This window comes from Filicampus tigris, chromosome 5 (assembly GCF_054856515.1).
Source record: "Filicampus tigris isolate MCC_2025a chromosome 5, RoL_Ftig_1.0, whole genome shotgun sequence".
Classification (NCBI taxonomy): Eukaryota; Metazoa; Chordata; class Actinopteri; order Syngnathiformes; family Syngnathidae; genus Filicampus; species Filicampus tigris.
The window spans coordinates 13,349,896-13,366,494 of record NC_141221.1 but is presented as its reverse complement, the minus strand read 5'-3'; the positions used below and the strand labels follow the sequence as shown (position 1 = coordinate 13,366,494).

General features: G+C 42.1%; 1 protein-coding gene across 3 annotated transcripts in view; it reads left to right on the top strand.

Annotated features, from left to right (window-relative positions):
- The first annotated feature begins 235 nt into the window (after window positions 1-235).
- The window catches only part of LOC147147344 (uncharacterized), a 31,017-nt gene continuing 14,653 nt past the window's right edge, over window positions 236-16,599 (top strand). For all 3 annotated transcript variants that reach the window (XR_015086836.1, XM_086030985.1, XM_086030983.1), the window contains exons 1-8: window positions 236-531; window positions 3,801-3,899; window positions 4,271-4,473; window positions 4,877-5,055; window positions 7,615-7,731; window positions 7,987-8,075; window positions 15,788-15,937; window positions 16,238-16,572. Coding sequence is in view for 2 of the 3 variants with exons in the window: in XM_086030985.1 (XP_085887111.1) it covers window positions 493-531; window positions 3,801-3,899; window positions 4,271-4,473; window positions 4,877-5,055; window positions 7,615-7,731; window positions 7,987-8,075; window positions 15,788-15,937; window positions 16,238-16,572 (1,211 nt within the window). In the remaining variant the exon portion in view is untranslated. The remainder of the gene's footprint in view (window positions 532-3,800; window positions 3,900-4,270; window positions 4,474-4,876; window positions 5,056-7,614; window positions 7,732-7,986; window positions 8,076-15,787; window positions 15,938-16,237; window positions 16,573-16,599) is intronic.

Here is a 16,599-nt window from a genome sequence, read left to right as displayed (position 1 = left end):
CCTACCTCGTTCCCTTCCTTCCTTAATTGCTTCCTTCCTTCCTACTAGCTCGCTAACTCCCATCTATCTGCCAACAGATAGATAACTTGGCTATATACTATACTATATATACTATACTATATCCGTCCAATTTACTATTTCACTGTCAAAATGACTGACGCGCGCGGGTTAAAAAAAACAACCAAAAAACTCTGTAAGTAGCGTCCTAATACACGATGAAGCCAACGCGCGTCTACCTCCGCCGCTACAACTAGTGCCGGCCGTCACCCACACCCACAAGCTTACCGAGAAGGGGCGGCGCCAGCACACACAGCTGCAGAGGGACTGCTGCAGTGCGAGCGTAGCGGGGGGGATTCCTCTCCACTCCGCAACACACACATACACGCACACACATACACGCATGGACACATTACGGCACGTAAACGTCCATAACTGAATTGCTGTGTATCCTCTGTGGAGCTCCACGGTGGTACCGCGCCGACGCAGGCCGACATGGACGACTATCTGCGGAGGGTGGACTGCAGACTAGGGGTGAGTTGCGAGCCTCCACGCAGAACAGAAGCCTCCCGTGTGTCTAGGTGTGTGTGTGTGTGTGTGTGTGTGTGCGTGCGTGTGCGTGTGCATGCTACAGGCTTATTTCCTGTTGCTGCACCTGTAGCCACACATAGCACCATTGCATGCAATGATTGGGATGAGGAGGGTTGTGCACCCCTTCAGGCTTGACATCAACAAGTTAAGGCCCCCCACCCACCCAATACATATTATCCTTGCATCCTTGCATTGCACTCACCAATGGTTCTCAAACTTGGGTCAGCGAGCTGTAGCTTGGAGGTCCACAACATTTTTTGGAATAAATTATGTTATTAAAAAAGTGCATACTTATATTGGGAAGGGCATACTAATTAAAGAAGCATAATAAACTAATCATTCCTCCTATTTTACCTTTGGTAAGGCAATCCAGCTTTATTTACGTAGCGCATTTCATGCACAAGCTAACTCAATGTATTTCACATCATTACAATTACAACTACAACTAAATACATTTAAAAATAAAGTACAAAAATATAAGGTAGCAAAGTAAAACTACCAAAAGAGAGTGAAAAAAAATAGGTAACTTTTTTATTCCTATTTTTTTTGGGGTTCCCAAGAAAGTTATGTTTTATTGGTATTTACTGTGAGGCGGTCCTTGGAAAAAATTCTTCCATAATTCGAAAGGTTTGAGAGTCCCTACATTAGAGCACACATAGGAAATTGTGATTAGATAGTAAAGATCTTCAACATTGTATTGCTGTATTCCCGCTAACGTTTAATAATATAAAAACAAACACATCGCACACATTAAACTAAAGCGTGATCTTGAGTGACAAGCACATGCTAGCTTGCGCAGAGTGCTAACGCAGCAGTCTGCACTTTACTCGTCAAACAGATGGACTCAAAAGTCCTTTGTTTATTAAAAATGGCCAATGGGAAAAGTAAACAAAAACAGGAAGTCGAAAGTTATCTATCCACATGCCTTTTTTTTTTTTAAAGCCACCTAGTGTCCCTACATCTCCGACCTATCGACCGACAAACCAACCGACAACCTCCTTTTTTTAACAATTTACCTACTACCTAGCTAACTAGCTACCTACCTTCTCTCATCAATGTCCTTCTTTCTGAAATGTGTCACAAAAGCCCCCAAAATATTGAAACACCAACTTGCATTTTTATTGTGTATTCCAAGAATATCCATCCATCTATCTGCTATACGTCTTATCCTCACTAGGGTCGCATGTGTGCTTCAGCCAATCCCAACTCCAAAGATGTGAGGCAGTTGTGCTCACCATACATGCCGATTAAAAGGAAAACTTGATCCGGTTTCTTCTCTTTTGTTTTTGTCTTCCATGTATTTGAATTTAAGCGTGGATGATTTGTACCATTGCAGGCCTCTCTGTCATTGGTGATGTGCTCTGTGCATGGCCGCCATCCAGAGCATCCATACTCCTAATTGCCCCGAGTCTTACCTCTCACTCACACTGACTCTATCTATGTGTGTGTGTTTAGCTCTGCAGATAAGACAATGTGCTGAGTAGACTTCCAGCATTGTTCCCTTTCGCCTGGAGCGATCTGATTATGTCTTTTACTCGGGAGGCTTCGCGATAAGAGCGCAAGGAACGGAGAATGTGTGGGCTCCTCTCGTCACGTTCATCCTTGCAAACGTGCGAGCGGGGGTCATTCCGTGAAAAATCAACCAAGAATTTTCCCCTCACCTTGTACAGTTTCTTCAAATTATGATGTGTGATTCGAAATGGAAGGAAAAGAGCAGAACACAAAATATCCACTTTTTCACAGTCCAACACATCTTGGATTTTCCTGTCATTCCAGATTGAATGCTGACACATATGCGCACACATCCACAGAGCAGAAAAGACGCTAAGTGGAACGTTCACCCACTAATGCATCACTTCCTCTCTCTGGCCGACCACTATTGATTCATTCTCGCTGCCGCTATCTTCTCCTCTTCGTCGTCTTCATCCTCCTGTTCACATTTCCACATATCACATTTCTGTATCCATTTCCCAGACTTTTGGTCACTAAGTCTCTCCACACGCGTTCTCACCTACTTTATTTTAAAAGCCTCTTTAAACATCTTGCCCTGCTTCCTTCCATCTCATCACTTCATTCCTCCCTTTGATCATCATTCCCTTTTCTAACGCTTCGGCATCTCATTTCCTCCCTTTCTGCCCTCTTAGCTAACATCTGATAGAAGCAGAATCGTGTCGTGAACGCTTGATTTCTACTGATCGATTTGTTTTAGCACCTGCGGCTATCATTCCCATGACGACAAGGGGGTGGGGATACTTGTTGAGCTCCGAGTTTTACAATGTGGGCCTCCATAGAAACAGAAAGAAAGCATGGATTATATTTTCCCAAGTAGAGACAGCACTTCATCGCCAAGTTATGGAATTCAATTTTTCGATATTATATATATGAAACACGGCATTCCCGATTAATATTGCGTTTGCGGAATACAAGTTAAGCAACAAAATGTACTCACTTTTAGCCATCTCATGGACCGGCCATTTTGTCACGTCTGTCGACTTGAAGATGACATCAAAGTTGCTCAGGGCTCAGATAATGACCAGTCATGGCTCACCTGTTTTCCGAAGCTGAGCCATGATTGGTCATTATCCTTGAGCTAGCTAAAAACGGGTGGATTTCTCATATTCCACAATGCAAAATTAATCAGAATGTCGTGTTTAGACTAGTGGGCCTGCATAGAACATATTCTGAAAAAATATGTTTAGGTGGACTTCTCTTTAAATGTTTTTTTAAGTACACGAGAGGGGTAACACAACCGAAGCGGTTTTATACGGTTTCTTTATGTTTTTTCTTTTTATGTATTGTATGTGGGTATGAACAACATCCCCCACGACAAACAGGGGTTCACTGTAGTTCCAATTGTTCAAAGGATGTGTGGTGGTGTGATTCTAATGCTTCTGCTGTCATTAACATCCACTTAACCAAAACGAGGATTTTTGATTTTGTCAGCGGAATTATTGGAAGTCGTCACTTCTCACATAAACTGTTTGAAGTGTTTCTTTCTCCAAATTGATCTTGCTGTTGTTGCGTTTTTATTTTTATTTTTTATGTGCGTCATTATTAATGCAATGTTGGCTTCATCTAACACAGCCGTTAGACTATAGGAAATCACAGTCAAATATTGAAGAAATGTCAGGATTGAATATCACCCCCCGCCCATACGCATGATTGTTTACCGAAACCCATCTCCTTTGTGTGTGTGTGTGTGTCTTCTCTAGGTGTGGAGTGACAAGTGTATCCATGCTGTGCTAGGTGGTCCGGAGGCAGATGTGGACACTGTGGCTGCCACGCTGTGCTTAGCGCTACACCTCAGCCAGGTATACACGTGAAAGGCTGTTTACCATTTGAGTAAATGCATCTGAGTGTGAGTGTATTGTGTGTGTGTGTATGCTTGTAAGTGATTGTATATTTATATGTGGCTCATTTATAACTATAAAAAATATAACTCATTTACAGTTCCTATTTTTTTTAATTAGAAAAAACGGAAAACAAAAATGCAAATGTGAGAGAAACATGTAAATGTGAGTGGATGTATAAAACTGAGTGAGGTAAAACAAAAAGAGTGTGTTTGAGAGTACGTGTGTGTTTCTGAGTGTGTGTAGTCTAGTAATGACATGCATTAGAGACCATAAAGTTTGTCCTTGACCTCCATGTCTCATTGCTGTATGTACTGTATGATTCCCTTCAGAGAGACCCCTCCCTGGGTGTGTGTGTGCCGCTGCTGTGCGGCCGGCGTGGTGCCGCCTCGCTGCCCGGGGAGACCCTGGGCTACCTGCGCAAGATCAAAGTTTGCGAGAGCCTCTTACTGTGGAAGGACGACCTGGACCTGATGAAAATCCATCAGGCAGGAAAACTATCAATCACGCTGATGAAGGACGGCTTGCTGGATTGGTAAACACACACACGCGCACTAACGCGGTTATTTTGAAAAAGTAACTAAGTTACTTTACAGATTACCTGATTTTCAAAGTAACTAAATTAGATTACAAGTTACTTTAATAGTTATTGCAAATACCAACAACCCCGCTCAACATAAAAATGACTTTATTGAAACAGTTAAAGTTTGTTTTTATTAAAAATCAAATCCTCACCTTTTTGGATTTAGCTTGATCATTTTTATACAGTACGGTTACCTGCAACTGCCCTTGGTTTGAAAGGTGAAATATTGAGTCAAAGTAAATATATCCTATGCAGTAATCTTTCCCTTTAACTCACACACATGCACACACACATGCAGGGAGAGAGTGTGTATTTACTAATGCATCCATTGACCGTATGTGTTTATGCAAATCAGCTCTGAGCGCCACACGTTGGACTCCAGCATCCTGCGAGTGGTCCATCCAAATGATGATGATGATGATGATGATGATGATGATGACTGCAGCCCGGCGTCCGCGGCGATGACGGTCGCCAGAGAGCTTCTTCAAGAGGCACCCGAGCGCGTCGGAGCTGCGCTGAGGGAGAGCCTCGGAGGTGAGGGAGAGGCGCGCATGCACCCTGGGGGAGGTAATGGGGCGGCGCGGCGCTCCAAACCCTGCCCTCCGCTCGCTTAACAGCCACCAGGAGAGAGGAAGGTTGTGAGTAAGGAACAGAGAGACAATAAAGTGGGACGGTTGCTCCTGAGTTAAGTGTCAGGAAGTTGGTAGGGTTTCAATAACTTATGGCACGCCAGCCATTCATCCATCCATATACAGTGCGATTGAATAATAGCTCCCTATTTTAAAACACAGTGAAGCCCTGCGTATTTGTGATTCTGTATTCACAAATTCACTTTTTTTTTTTATGTAACCTGTCTATGTCCTGAAAATCACTCACATTTTTTGTTAAGTAATGCTTTGTCGCCATCTGTTGGCATCTTGGTGCCAAGGAACGATTTAGAAGTGACTTGAGGAGCTTCATTGAAGCAAAAATAGTCCTTTGCCGATCTAGAATTCCCATTTTAGCAGATATTTGGTTTGATTATTCATGTTTTGTTGAATTATAATTATTTTGATTGACATAGTAAAGACAAACCTAAGAGTAATAAAAACCCATTGATCGATCGATCCATCGAGCCATCCATCCATACTTAATTGCTGCACATCAAGGTTATTATAGATAACAAAAACTAACGAAATAACCCACATTAAAATAGAAAAAACGGAAATAAAATAAAAAAGAAAATGCTTAAAAAAATCCCCAAAACTAACTAAAACTACAACTCACATTTATAAAACAAGCTAAAACTAACTATAATTATAGCAAAAATGCCCTTTGTTTTTGTGTTTGTCAATATCCTACATGAGCTTTCGGGGCTGATTTTAAATGTATTATTTCTGTATTGCTGTAAATCCGAAGGAAGGTCAAAAAGTCGTTTGAGATTTGTAGTTTGCTCTACTACACATTACTATTTTAGAACCTTGCACTTAAAGAGGAAGTCAACCTAAACATATTTTTTTCCAGAATATGTTTTATGCAGGCCCACTAGTTGAAATACGGCATTCTGATGAATATTGCATTTGTGAAATATAAATTAAGCAGCAAAATGCACCCACTTTTAGCCATCTCTGCGGGCGGCCATTTTGTCACTTCTGTCAACTGAAGATGACATCGAAGTTGCTCAGGGCTCAGATAATGACCAGTCACGGCTCACCTGTTTTCTGAAGCTGAGCCATGATTGGTCGTTATCTGAGCCCTGAGCAACTTCGATTTCACCTTCAGTCGACAGAAGTGACAAAATGGCCGCCCCTGAGCTAGCTAAAAACAGGTAAATTGCAACGCGAGCTCACACCGTTGTGGACCGCATGTCAAAGCCTACTGGAATGTTTGTTTAAGATGCCGTCTCCACTCAACATGAGATCAACTCCTTTCATCTCCGTGCTTTAATTCATCTGAATGTGTTTACATGCTTTGGGTGCCGCTGTATTGGTCGGCAACAAAGTTGAAACGAGGGGAGAACCAAATTTGGGTCTTGAGTTGAAAATGATGGGGTTGAATGTGATGGATGAGGGAAGAGTGAACTCGGGTCAGTAAAGAGCTTGAGACGAACAAGATAACAAGCAAGTCCACGCAAACACTCTGTCGCGCGCACACACACACACGCACACACACAGGCAAAGAAAACATGGAAGGATGATAATTACATAACACAACTACATGCAGTCAACTTGTTTCACTCGACTGTGATAGTCATTTGAACAAAAGGCCTCAAGAAAGTTTTAAAACACAAGATGCAAGACTCCTATTACAAGCTGAAAAAAGAAAAACTTTGCCTAAAAACACAATAAAACACAATTAAAGAGAATCTGAAGACCTAAACTGATTTTATAAAGTGTAATTAATAATGCTGTCAAGCGACAATTTTTTTTTAGCAAATTAATCGCAAATTTTTCCATAATAGATCATGATTAATTGAATTTTTCAAATATAATTTTTTTTACTAAGTTTGGAACATATATTTACTTGAGTAAAAAAAGTATATTTTTCGATTCAGAAACTGTTCTAATAGCTTTTTCTGATCCTTGAATACAATTTTTTTTTCCCTATAAAATACAACTGTTGAACGATACGCCAAAGACGTACAACTCATATGGTATTTGAATTTGGCTGTGCAAAGTGAATTTGGCTTTGCAAAAATTTTGGATTTGTCCAAAGAGCCTTCAATCCACTTTTCAAAGTAAAACTATGTAAAAGTCTGTCTTTGCGACAGTAGTATTTGTGTTTTTGGATGTGTGCCTATAACGGGTGTGACCTACTGAGTGGCATCAGAGACTGGAGTCAGATTGATTCGTTAGTCTGCGTGTGAGCATCTGGGCAGTTGTGGCCTTCAGCAGCTCCATGCGATTGTCTGGTCAAAATGGCTGCTTCCAACCAAAATGGCCGACTTCCTATTCAATTCCGGGCATGATAGATACATCCAGCTACGTCAATCGATAAAACTGGTGTCTGGGGCTGAATTTTTTTTTCTGACTTTCAAAGAGTGACTTTTGGAGGGTGGTGTTGCGGGACCCCTAAAATACATTTATGTGTGTGTGTGTGTGTGTATGTTTTTAGAGGCATTGCTGCTCCAAAGCGAAGCCTTCGCACTCAAACATGGCCGCCGGTGCGTGCGACTGGATGAGCTATTGAGACGTTTGGAGCGGTGCAGTGACAGCAAAGTAGTGCTACAAGGTGATTATTTATGTCCTGACTTGGCGTTTTTCACATCACCAGCGATTGCACCTGTACCAGAAACTGCCTTTAAAACGCCTTGGTGCCTACTCTCAATCTCTCTCTATCAAGAAATGGGAGACAGTTCGGTAACATATCACTTTGAGGAAATGAAAGCCAACCCTTACCCTCGCTTAGTTTGAATGATGAACCGCAACATTGCAGGCGTTCACTGTCTAACTTTTAGTCTTCTTATGTTGTGCTATCATGACCCAGGCCTGGAACACCTGCTGTCCAAGGAGTTGAAGGAGTTCTCGGACGGAGAGACGACCATCGCGCTCACCTCGGTCACAGTAGGTGAGGAGGTAAGCTTCTCAATTTGGAAGAAAGCTATGCGAGAGAAAAAAATAGTCCACTGTTTTTCTATAACAGTGTGAAATCAGGTTGATGTGCACACTAGCTGGGATAACATTTTTATAGCATCTTTATCGTTGCCGTGGCGGCTACAGTCCAAGTGGGTTACAGAGCTGGTGGACCAGCATGGACGCATCACTTTCCATCATCACTCTCCATTTGTCTTACTTTGCACCACTGTCAGGGATGTCAACAAGTACCCCCCATCAGCACCCGCCTCCTCCGCCACAAAAATGAAGAAAAGCAAACAAGTCTGTCTAGTCTTTATGCTTGCTTTCAATATTCAATAAAAAAAGATTGCTGATCCAAACAAATTAAAATTGTTTGTATGTACTCAATAAAATATCAGTGGAAAATGGAAATAAATAAGGAATAAACAAAATATATATTAATAAATATTAATACAAAACCAAAGTGAAAAGAATTTCTCATAACTTGATAAATATGGACTAACACAAAAACTCACTTCATTGCAACAAAAAAATGATACATTGATGGCTATTATTTAATGAGGGTAAAAATATGAAGAACTAAACAATAAATTCATGAATAATACATTATAAATAAAACATTGATACCTGGCAATTAATAAAAAAATTAAATAATAATAATAAAAAAAGGAAAGTAAACAAGCTTACACATTATGGATAAATAAGTAATCAATCAATAGCTAGTCAGAAAAAATCCAACACACTTCTTTACAATAAACACGAAAAAAATGAATGAAAGTCAAAATACAAAACACTTCACTACAATAAATTAAAAAATGATCTATTCTAACAAAAATTGAAAGCAAAATAATTTAATGATCATAAATAGTTGATTAATAATAATTGTTAAAAAAATAAACCACATTTATTTATTTATTTTATAAAACTTGTAAAAGAATTTGCATCATTGCAACGAATACATACAAATACTACACTGCAAATATTGATTAATAAAGAAATAAAGTGAGCATTTGAAAAAAAAAAACTCACTTCATTAGAATTAAAAAATACATGTGATAAATAGTTGTAATAATAAAATAAATAAATTAAAAAATATATTCATTACAATAAAAAAAACGAATTCATGCATCCATTTTACAAACTGCATATCCTCACAAGCTTAATAAATATTGATGAATAGAACATTTATATTGAAATGCTTAATTACAATAAATAATAAATCAACATAATAACAAACATTCAAATGCACCAAGAGATGACCAGTTAAGTTCATTATTAATTCTCTTTTAGAACAGGAATGCAAAAAAAAAAAAATCCTCGAACTTTGAAAATACAATAAAAGTCAAAAATGATCATTTTGCAAAAACAATCAATATTTTTTTTTTCCTGAGGAAGTGTGTATCGGGTTGCCCTGCGATGTATGCATTTGAATGAGGCCTGATTGTTGCAACCAGGTGTCTCCTCCCTCAGGGTGGATTTAAACCAAAAAATCGGACACATGCACAATATTTCCCTTTCCCCCTTCTCCGTGTCTTAATGTGTTCATCTACACACACACACATTCATTAAGATCTCCTTCTCCCATGCAAAGCCCATCTGAGTATGGCTGCCTAGTGTGCAGTATTAGGGCTATGTGTAAAATAAATGATGTCTGTTGCCGGGGGGCTCGGGCTCTGCCTCCCCCGGAACACTACCCAACGTCCAAGGAACATTAAACACCCACACCCTCCTTAAGTGAATAAATAACCATTCATTTCAAACGGCTTATATGTGTGTGTGTGCGTGCGCTGGACTTTCTGCGCATATTTTAGCATCGAGAGAGGGGCCCCCATTAGAGACTTTATATAGAAGAAATGGCCAACGGCCCAGCGTCATGGTGGGCCGCTAATGACGTGAGAAGATGAGCCCCCTGCACCCCCCTCCCTCCCTTGCGTGTGTGTCATTTGCAGTGTGTGTATTGATACGTGGTGTTTTAATTGTGTTTGAGAAGACGACGCGCCGTATGAGCCGGTCATTTGTGGAGGTGTGACTTCTTCTGCCTTTAATGGGTCTTTGCAGAAAACTAAATAAATTACATTCAATTAGCTGGTAATGGTTTGTGTGTTTGGCGACGTGTGTGTGAAGTTTAAGCAGGAGTTCAATTTGTGGGGAAAGATTTAAGATAGAAATGGACAGAGGCGTCCGCTGATAGTGTAGTGGTACACACGCCTGAGTTGTGTGCGGGCAGCGTGGGATCGATTCCCGCTCAGTGACAGTGTCTATGTGTGCCCCGCGACTGGCTGGCGACCAGTTCGGGGTGTAGTCTGCCTTCGCCCATTGACGGCTGGGATAGGCTCCAGCAACTCCCCGCGACCCTATATAGGATAAGCGGTTTGGAAGATGACATGACATGACATGACATGGACAGAGGCTAAATGTCCTTGATCCAGTATGAAACTTGGGAATTATGCAGAGCGGGGGTGCCCAGGGCAGTGGTTGGCAAACTGGGCTTGGGGCCTAACCTTGAAACAATATATAGTCAATATTAGAGGTGCAACGATTAATCAGCAACTAATAGATTGTCAAATTAATCAAAATGGGCGGCACGGTGGTCGACTGGTTAGCACGTCCGCCTCACAGTTCAGAGGTCGTGGGTTCGATCCCGGCTCCGGCCTCCCTGTGTGGAGTTTGCATGTTCTCCCCGTGCCTGCGTGGGTTTTCTCCGGGCACTCCGGTTTCCTCCCACATTCCAAAAACATGCATGGTAAGTTGATTGGATACTATAAATTGCCCCTAGGTGTGATTGTGAGTGCGGATGTTTGTCTCTGTGTGCCCTGCGATTGGCTGGCAACCAGTTCAGGGTGTCCCCCGCCTACTGCCCAAAGACAGCTGGGATAGGCTCCAGCACGCCCCGCGACCCTTGTGAGGAGAAGCGGTACAGATAATGGATGGATGGATGGATGATATTCCACAAACACAACATCAACAATCAAAATGCCGTGTTTCAACTAGTGGGCGTACGTGGAACATATTCTTGAAAAAAATGTGTTTGGATTGATTTCCTCTTTAAAAGGCCCAGGACCGAAAAAAATTGAGAGCCCTCATCTATAGTCCCCACTTTTTCTTACTTTACAGTTTGTGGTGCCCAGGGTTTCACACAACTCAGTTACGTATACTCACTGAAGTTTGAGGTCCCAAAGTCGGCCGCACACCACTTTCTGTAGCCTCAAGTGCGGGTGCCAACTATCGTTTGTGGTGCCGATTGATATATGCATCAGTCTGCAGATAAAGACGTCATTGATCCCTCAGAAGTGCAAGTGAAGAAAGTGGTCTTAGTTATAAGACAATACATACATCACACAGCGTGAAGCTCAAATCTTAGTGTTGTTGTGAAGTTTGTGTGCCTGCGTGTGTGTGTGCATGCAAATGAGCACAAGCAGATGAAGCATTGTCGGGATGACGACTTGTCATGCTGTGGAATTGATGAACTGTAGGAGGGACAGCGCCCGCAGCCACAAACATGACTTTGTGAGTAATGTCTTGTTTTTTTTCCCCCCAATGTGTTAATATGGACATTTATGCTTTTTTGAATACGCTTCCTGTTTGTCACTTCCTCTTGAGACCACTTTACCTTCCTTTGGGTGTTTAGCCGCGTCCCTCCGTGTTCGACTTTTGCTGTCATTTTCACGGCCTTCGATGGCCTCTAATGCGTTATTTGTTCTCGGTCCCGCGGCCCTTCTGTTTGCTTATGCGCAGCCACTTTTGCCATAACGCTCCTTGCACAAATAATTACGCTGGCTAATGATGGGGCCCCCAGCCACAGCGCCCGCTAAATGCCTTTCTGATGGGAGGCGCCGAGAGACAGCAGGTGCAGTGCAGGCCTCCTGGGGACTAAGATTGAAGAGGAGCGCCCCCACCCTTATCATCGCCTACACCCTCCTCACTCATTTTTTGGCGATGTTGAAGTGAAACAAGAGTCTTCAGAACTTTTAGAAGTGCATTCAGGGCAAGTCATCAAACTTTGCCACCCGCATTGAGCAAAGCTGGAATGTTTTATAATTTGACAATTGGTGGCAGTCGGACAAACTATTCCAGATTAGTGTAAAGGACAACTGGAAATTGTCCTAAAAGGGCAGAGTTCCCGTGGTTTTTCAGGCATTGGTATGTGAGACTTTTTGTGGGTCTACTCATGATCGACATGCCTACCAAATTTTGTGTTACTAAGTGAAAGTGGCTGAATTTTACAAAAAGTTTGGAACTGTAACCTTGAAATACAGCATTCTGATTAATATTGCATTTGTGGAATATAAATTAAGCAGCAAAATGCACCCACTTTTAGCAATCTCCGGGGGCGGCCATTTTGTCACTTCTGTCGGCTGAAGATGACATTGAAGTTGCTCAGGGCTCAGATAACGACCAATCGCGGCTCACCAGTTTTCTGAAGCGGAGGCATGGTTGGTCGCTTGTTTGACCAATCAACACAAAATTAGGTGGACATGTCTGTCAGAACAGGACACATGAAAAAGTCTCAAGCATCCATTGCCTCAATTCAACAGGATTTTCAACAGTAGCATTTCCAGGGCTGAAACAAACTAACTCTAATTTTCCCAAATCAGCCTGAATCCTAAGCAGGTGATGCTAAATTGAAAATCTTTTTCGCCAATGTTATTTAATCCGGGCCCCATGAGATAGATAATTTCTTGCTTAAGTCATATGCCGCAACTGCAACAAATGCAATGTTTAGAGGAGTGGGGTGTATAGAAAATAATATTGGGAAGAAATGTTTGACTTGACTTTCTCTTTAACTCTCTTAACTTTTCTGGTTCTTCCTCTATAGTCTGCCTTCATTTTCATTCTCACCACGTAGCATCTTTGGGGTTTTGCGAGCGAATAAACAAAACAAAACATTTGTGGACTCAGCTCAGCTCAGTTGCGCGCCGACCCCCCTCAACAAATCCCCGCGTTGAGCGAATGAAGCATCATCATCAAGAGACCGAAAGATGGACATATGCGCTGGTTTCATGCAAACTTTTACCCCCCTCCCTGCTTCCCTCTAGTGTTGATGATGCTTGTGTGTGTGCGCGTTTGAGCGGGGTGGCCTCCGCTGTGAAGGCAGACACGTGTATAAATCACAGCCGCCTTGATGGATTCATCAGGGTGGCGGAAAAGCCTCCATTGTCTCTCTCAGTGTTGTGTTGAGTATGCAAAGGGTATGCAAAGAAGCAAAATGGCTAAACGCTTGATTAATTCTTTGTCGGCGACAGCAGGAAACGCCTCTTTCGACTGGGTTAGCGCACCGGCTTACGTGACTTATGATCGGGGCCCGATGTGCGGAGCTGCGCACCTGAGGCTGTGCGTGTCGCCGGCGTAGAAAAACACTTGATGCCTGTGGAGTCAAGTGTGTGCGTGTGCGTGTGCGTGCGCGGATACGCACACAATAGGTTAAACAGTTGAATCAAGATATCCTACAAGTTTTTAATATTAAAAAAAAAAAAATTTTTGGAATGATTTAAAACATCTATAAAGTTTAATGCTAAACATATCACATTGTTTTAAAACTTTTGAGTGTTCCAAAATACCAAAGTATGTTTTGTTTGAAAAAAATAAAAGACTAATGTTAAATGATGCCCCTCTATTTTTATAATTTAAACAAATACTGAGAAATATGTTTTAAAAAAAGTTAATTGTTACAAGATAATTACAGTATTTTCTATTTGGAAATCCATAAAATGTTGTCGTAATTGAAAATATGTCATGTAAAAAAAAATTACTTTTTTATTTTTGTAACTTAAAACATATTTTTCCAAAATTACGTGAGGATAAGCGGTATAGATAATGGATGGATTATCCATGGTAAATTGATTGGACACTCTAGTCCATTAGATTAGATGTGATTGTGAACGCGGATGCTTGTTTGTCTCTGTGGGCCCTGCGATTGGCTGGCAACCAATTCAGGGTGTGCCCCGCCTCCTGCCCGAAGAGAGCTGGGATAGGCTCCAGCATGCCCGCGACCCTTGTGAGGATCAACAGTATAGATAATGGATGAATGGTGAATTCAGTCCAACATCCGCTGTTCAGAATTGCAAGTTCTACAGAAATTGCATTTTGTTTTTATCAGATATATCATTGTAACATGTGACCAGTGGCTTCACTTAATCCCTCTTATCCGTAACGCCCAATCACTGTGCGGTTTTCGAGGTGGATTATTGCTAACATGTTGCTAATTTATAAGGAAGTGCAATCTGTGGAACTAGATGGGTGGCTAATTTATGCCGTTAAGAGCCAAATGGCGGACAGACTGTCTCCCTGCGTGTCATCGCATCCCAGCTTTGCACGCTCCATCTTCTCTATACTCGTGTGTGTTAGTGTATGTGTGTGTATTGTAACTTTAAAGCAGTGGTGGGAAACCTGCGGCTTGTGGGCCGTATACGACTTGAACAAGTGCCTCTGGGAAGCCTCATTGCACTCATCAGGATATCATTGCTGAAAAATGGACCCCGTCAGTGTGTGTGTGTGTGCAATGTGTGTGTTTGCGACGGATGGGCTGGATGACAGCCATATTGTGGAGAAGGATGGAGGGAGGAGAGGAAGGAAGGAGGAAGGAGTGATGTGCTACCTCATCCTGGCAGGTTAATATTGACACAGCCCTGGTAGAGAGAAAGCCTGCAGCCCTAATCAATCTCTGTCTCACACACACACACGCACGCGCACGCGCACACGCACGCTTTTTTAGCTGCTACTGTGGCTCTCCTTGCCCACATGCGAGGGCATTACGGCACCATTATCGCTCCTTTTATTTTTCCACTTGCTGTGGCATATCGGACGATCGCTGGTTAAATCTTAGCTCACAACACAATGCAAAAATGTGTAGGTCAAGGTGCCACTGTGCCTGAAAATAAGAGGGAGTATTTTTCTCTCTTCTTTCATATTCAAAAATGCAAAGCCAACAATTGCACAAGGGATCCAAACAATTTGAGCAAATATGTTTTAGACAACTTTTGCTCGACAAACATGGCAATCCGTTAACGTGACTTTCTGCAGCCATTCGTCACCACAAGAGAATTAGCATAATCTGTGCGCGGCGGCTGTTTTAAGAGCAAACACTAATTGCCGGCCTATGAATCACATTGACAGCTCTGTCTATCATTGATGAAGGCCTCCTTTTGCGAGGGGAATCATATGTGCAGTAGTGGGAGTTTGTCGGCTGTAACCACAGTGGAAAGCTTATGAATCATTTTTACACTATGACAATCACACATGATGATGGTTTCCCCTTGCCAAGTGTTTGTCTCTCCTCCTTCCTCTAATGATTCGGATCAGTCAAACTTCCAAATATTCAGATCTAGTCAAACTTTTGAAAATGTTCCAGTTTGGCCATAATTCTACTCCCCCCCCCCAACAAAAACAATTTGTGAAATATTTGTGAAAAAAAATCCTCAAATTCTCCAAATTCCCACATTTCCACCATAAAATTCCCAGATTAAGAGACATTTTACGTATTTAACCCTTTCATCCACTTTCCATTTCAAATCATCACAACTTCAAGACTCCCATTCTATATTTCAAAATGTAATGAATTCCACAGCATTTTAATCCGGCATCGGCTGGTCAGCATTCACTTGCAATTTCTACAGAAATTGCCCTTCATAGTTAGTAAAAATCATTTCCAAAAAAATTTCACAGTTAGTGTCTGTCAAGTGTTTTTGGCTACAGATGTCTTGACTCTTTCCTAGCACTGGCATGGTTACGAAGACGCCTTGAAATCCTTCTGCAATCGGCACGGGTATGACGGACTGATGCTCCTCCTCTGCCTTGAAGATGCTGTCAGTCCTCCTTGCCTGCAGGTGGCAGTCTATTCCAACAATGCAGAGCTCCTCAACCAGGTAAAACATCTGAAAGACCACCGTGAAACTACCACTGTCGTAAAACCACTACTAACCGTGCAGGCATTGTTTTATAGGCGACATATGCATTTTTCAACAATTTCCAGATGTTTCAATTACATTTTCACATGCTTATATCCCGAGGATTAAGAATTATTGCCCTTTTTTTCCTAAAGTCAGGGAACCACTGTACAGTATGTGTCCTTTAAAACCAATTGCCCTGGCATTTTTTATGAAAAGTACACATTATTTGATTAGACAAAAATCTAATATTCCAAATGGGGACGGCTGTCGTTGCAGATCTGCTGTGAACTAGAGGAGGCCACCAGCTGGACTCTCTCTGGCGAAATGGAAACCAGGCGTTGTCTGCAGGTCTACCACGTCCACCTAGATGCCTCCTCTCCTTCGGGTGCATCGTTGCTGCTGCTAGAGGAGGAAGTCCGAGGCCTCCTCAAAGAGTTTGTAGATCGGAGGAGCTCCATGCTAGCCTGTCGCCCCAGCAGCATGACGTCCTCCACCGAGGGGGTGGCTGGCAGCGTTGAGTTTTCCCAGGGCTCATCTGGCATCAATGACATGGAAGGCTCGGACACAGAGAGAGCTGAGGGAGGTGGTGGAGATTTGGTAAAAATGGATAGGTGGGTAAAAAGGACAATTATCCAAAG